The sequence below is a fragment of the Penaeus vannamei genome, chromosome 16, assembly GCF_042767895.1.
Source record: "Penaeus vannamei isolate JL-2024 chromosome 16, ASM4276789v1, whole genome shotgun sequence".
NCBI classification, from domain to species: Eukaryota; Metazoa; Arthropoda; class Malacostraca; order Decapoda; family Penaeidae; genus Penaeus; species Penaeus vannamei.
The window spans coordinates 42,149,130-42,153,791 of NC_091564.1; the positions used below are offsets into that span (position 1 = coordinate 42,149,130).

General features: G+C 42.7%; 1 protein-coding gene across 1 annotated transcript in view; it reads left to right on the top strand.

Annotated features, from left to right (window-relative positions):
• The first annotated feature begins 2,717 nt into the window (after window positions 1–2,717).
• The window catches only part of LOC113811366 (class A basic helix-loop-helix protein 15), a 16,407-nt gene continuing 14,462 nt past the window's right edge, over window positions 2,718–4,662 (top strand). The window contains exon 1 of the mRNA XM_070131494.1: window positions 2,718–3,631. Coding sequence (XP_069987595.1) covers window positions 3,567–3,631 — 65 coding nt within the window. The 5' untranslated portion in view covers window positions 2,718–3,566. The remainder of the gene's footprint in view (window positions 3,632–4,662) is intronic.

The window sequence follows — 4,662 nt, forward strand, 5'->3', positions numbered from 1 at the left end:
GGCCGGAAATCCCTCTTTGCTGGTGTTATGGTGTCACAGCGCGAAGGTTTAATGCTCCGGGACTGATGAGTTGACGCGTGACCTGAAGTGCATTGGTCATTTTTATATATCTTTTTTATTATGCAATGTTAGTTTGATATATTTTCGTCGTTGTTTTTTATTTTTTATTTTGATATTGTATTTTTCTTTTACTTTGGTCTGTTTTGTTCTGTTTTTTTATATACTTTCATCATTGTTATTTTTAATTCGTCATTATTGTTTTTTTTCTTCTTGGATATCCTTTATACTTTATACTTTCGTAATAATCCTTTTTTAACACTTTCGCAATCTCTACCATTACTAATGTTGTTGTTTATTTATCATCGTTCTTATTTTATTTTGTTTGTTTTTGTCCTTTCGAAATATTATCATATTTATCACCACTATTGTCGTTTCCGCTTTTTATTTATTTTTCTGTGTAATCAATATTGTTTTGTTGGCTGAAAGGTACCGTTTGTTTGTTTATTATTACTCCCGTTATACGTTATTCTCATCATTGTTATTGTTATTGTTGTTATTATTACTGTTATTGCCATTATGGTCTTAATGATCTTAATTATTACACTTTCCGCGATTTTTTAAACTTGTGGTAATACTGTGACTATTTTTTTTATTAGCCTCTTATGGTAATTATTAGTATCATTAATGGTAGTAGTGGTAGTTATGGTGATAATGGTAGTAGTAGATTTAGTAGAAGTGGTAGTAGCATTAGTAGTAGTAGAATAATAGTGGTGGTAGGAGAAATAGTAGTAGTAGTCGTTATAGTGTGGAATAGTAACAGTAGTAGAAATGTAGTAGTAGTAATAATAGTAGCAGTGATAATAGTGGTAGCAGTAGTTGTAGCACCAGTAGCAGTAATTATCGTAGTAGCATTAGCATTATCATTATCATTACATTAACTTGATTAGAATTATTATCATAACTACCACGTATGTTTATCGCCATTGCTATCACTGTCGCTATCACTGACTGGCAATAAACAAACTACCTTGTTCATTTAAAAACTGCCGTCTCACCTTTCCTACTCTTTTTTTTATTATTTTTTTCTTTCTTTCTTCATATTAGTTCTATGGTAGCCGTTGTAATAGCAGTAGTGGTAGTAGTGATGGCAGTAGTAGTGGTATTATAGTAGTGATGGTAGTAGTAGTAGTAGTAGTAGTAGTAGTAGTAGTAGTAGTAGTAGTAGTAGTAGTAGTAGTAGTAGTAGTAGTAGTAGTAGTAGTAGTAGTAGCAGCAGTAGTAGTAGCAGTAGTAGTAGGAGTAGTAGTAATAGTTGTAGTAGTTGTTGTAGTGGTAGTAGTAGAGTTGTAGTAGTACTAATAGGGGTAGTAATTAACAGTTTGCACCCATATTTGCACAATCCTTCACATTATCAGTGTCTCTAATGTTATTTTGCTTATTATAATAACTAGTGGTTAATCACATTTCATATCGCTTTCAATACACGCCTTTACGAAAGATTGGGAGTTACAGTGAGATACATTAGGTACATATATACAGTATATGGGTGTGTGGATAGATATATATGTATGTATATAGTGCGTATGTATGTATCTTTATGTTTATGTCTGCGTATGTGTGTATTTATATATAGTATATATATGTATGCATACATATATGTATATCATATGTATGTATGTATATATATAGATATTTATGTATGGTTCCATTACCCAAGTATCAGGAAGTATTCCATTTTGAGGTCTTTATAGCCATGATCATGACGCATTTTATTTTGCATATTATCAATATTAAAAGACAGATTCTGGGATTATTTAAGCTTTTTAATCCTTGCTGAATTAGCCTTTTGTAAGTTTTGGCTAAAGAAAATAAAGAGAAATGCGCCAGGTGAGAGAGAGCATTGTTCTAAACAGCATTTTATCGCGGAAGAGTTAAATAGCCCAAAGGAATGGACCATTGTCTTTTGCGAACAGCCGAGAATTTAAAAAGTTTATCATGAAATATCTGTATTAATTCATCGTGTAGAGCGACGAACCATTTCCAAAAACATCGCCGTTTCCCGTTTCCTTTCGTTCCATTTCGTTGCGTCATGTGTGGCCATACTCGACATGACTAAGTCCTGCGCTTCGTAGTTCACAATGGCATGTAATGTCATTAGTCTTCATTACTTGAATATAGTGCAACTGCATATCATCGTGAGCGCTTCCTTGGATTTTAATTACAACTGTATTCTTCTGTGGTCGTTGTTGCGTGGGCTAAATTAGCAGAAATAAAATGAAACTCATGCTGGTTGGAAATAGTGATGATAATAAACAGCGTGCTCACTTTTTTGGTATGTATAGTGCTCGTCTGTGAACTCTTCGTGTTAGTATGTATGTTATGAAGGAATCGGGGAATAACATTGCAATATTTACCGGGGAAGAAAACAAATAAATAAGTGTATCCCGAAGCAATTAAAAGCCCGAGAGGTGAGCCCAGCGCCCCTCCACTGCACTCCACTATCTTCGTCTCCGCAACAGGCGATACTTCAGCTGTCACCGCGAGGTCAGAACAGCCGTCATGGGGTGCGCGTGCGTGCGTGCGACCTGCACCGTGGCAGAGGCTACACTGTAGAAGCTGTGGAACGTGCAGGCAGGTAGGCTGTGCTGGTGATGCGGAGCGCGGGGTGGGGGCGGGGGGAGAGGAGCTCAGCTGACAGTGACAGGCGGTGGAGCGGCTCAGTATGGCGGTGGACGCGGGGGTGTGAGGAAGTGCTGTTCCTCCGCTCGGACCGCATAACGTTGCGTTCGGTCTTGGTATTTTACAGTTTGTTCTAACGGTGCTCAGTAACACTCCCAGCGGCACTGAATAGCAGCTGATGCGTCCTGCGAGCGCCTGCAGTCGAACCGCTCGTTCGTAGGCGAGGGAGAAGCATATCTTAGTGAGTAAATAAAGTGAAATTCCAAACGTCTCGTGACAATAGAGACGAAACTCATTTCCTTCAGTGTCGGCGGCGATAGCCTCCAGGAGTGACTCGAGTGAGAAATAAGCCTCCGAGCTTCCCAGGCGACCGGGGCGAGGTGTGTGGCGAAGCGTCCGGGTCGCCGCAGAAAGCAGGGGGCTCTCGCGGTGTGTTAAGGGGAGCGGAAAGTCTAAGACAATTAGGAAAGTACTTCTTCGAACGTCCTCCGCGCGAGAGACGGACAGTGCAACAGTGTATTGTCTCCTACATCGCAGTGACTGAACGAAGTGTCCGTACGTGGCAAGCAGGTGGGTCACAAGTTGCTCAGAGGATGTGGACGTCGGAATAGATAAGCTTTGGCTGGACCAGTGCTTCTCCAGAGTACCGAGGCAGCACGAGGACACGTCAGCGAGGGTTGGGTTCCTTCGAGACGTCACTGTGGCCACCCGGCTGAGGTGGGGCGGCGCGGAGAAACGGCCTGCTCGGAGATCGGCTTTGATCCGATCCAGTTATGAAACGACTTCCCGCTAAGTGATATTGGGAAGCGAGAGGAGTTAGTCAACTGTGAAATGCCTTTTGGCGAGCTAGATTCTGTGAGACTCAAGGAAATACAAAGTGTTTCTAAATGCAAGAGCGAATAAGTTCAGGAAAAGTTACGGCAGCTCGCACGCCCCTTGGACCAACCACCAGGTAACTAACGCCTTTCCCGTACCTGTCACGGCCCTGATTATATCATGGGTTTGTAAATTGCTGTACACACATTTCTCTCCTGAATATATTAGGGAATTTTGATGATTTGAGGTGCGTCAGAGTGAATGATCAAGTGTGGCAAACGGGGCCATAATTCTATGGGATTTACTCGTATGGTTTCACGCTGAAAGATTTGGATGGTAACAGCAATTATTCCAGTGTCGGCAAGAATCGTGGAATAAGGGAATAAGGCTGATAAAGCGAATATTTGCAACTTAAATGCAGTACATGGTGATCTGCTGAACGGTATCTACTAGGCGATAAGAGCAGACGAAGAGTCGTGGGTTAATCTTTCTTTAAGGGCGAGATAATGCCAATTAGTGAAACAGCAAATGCAAGGCAAGAGAGTACGTCAACCTTGGCCAGTGCTGATCTAGGCGAGGAAGTCTTCCAAGTGGCCTGGCGTTACAGGTCGACCAAATTTGCCTCATTATTGACCGCAACACTTCAAGAACGACGATTTAACGGTTTCACAAGCCTCCGCCGGGCTTAGAAGTAATGGAAATCGCTAGTTCCGATAATTCTCGGCCAATAGCACCGGGAGCACACGCATTCCCGCACGCCTATCCCCCGATATGCGAGGATCCCGAGTTCCTGAGCGGGAAGTCGCAAGAAAGGCTGATGCGGGCTCGTGTGACCTTGTAGAGGTGACAGCGGCGGGGCTATGGTCTCGATACTTCTCGGGGTCCGGGAACAACGAGACGCAAGCCGATATTAAGAAAGGTCTTTTTTTCAATTTCCGAGCAGGAGGTGAGGCTGCGGCCGCGCATTTGACGACTAGAAGGAGAACCAGGACGCCGCTCGGGGAGAAACAGCCTAACGAGACAACAGCTTATTCGCGAGCATTTCCGCATTTCTCCCCGGCGGCCGAATGTTCCTCAAACAACACCGTTAAATGTAATCTTGCTCCACTTCTCTCCTGCGCCAGGCGAGGCTCCGCTGGCTGCCTGGCTGCGATGGGGAAATGGGAA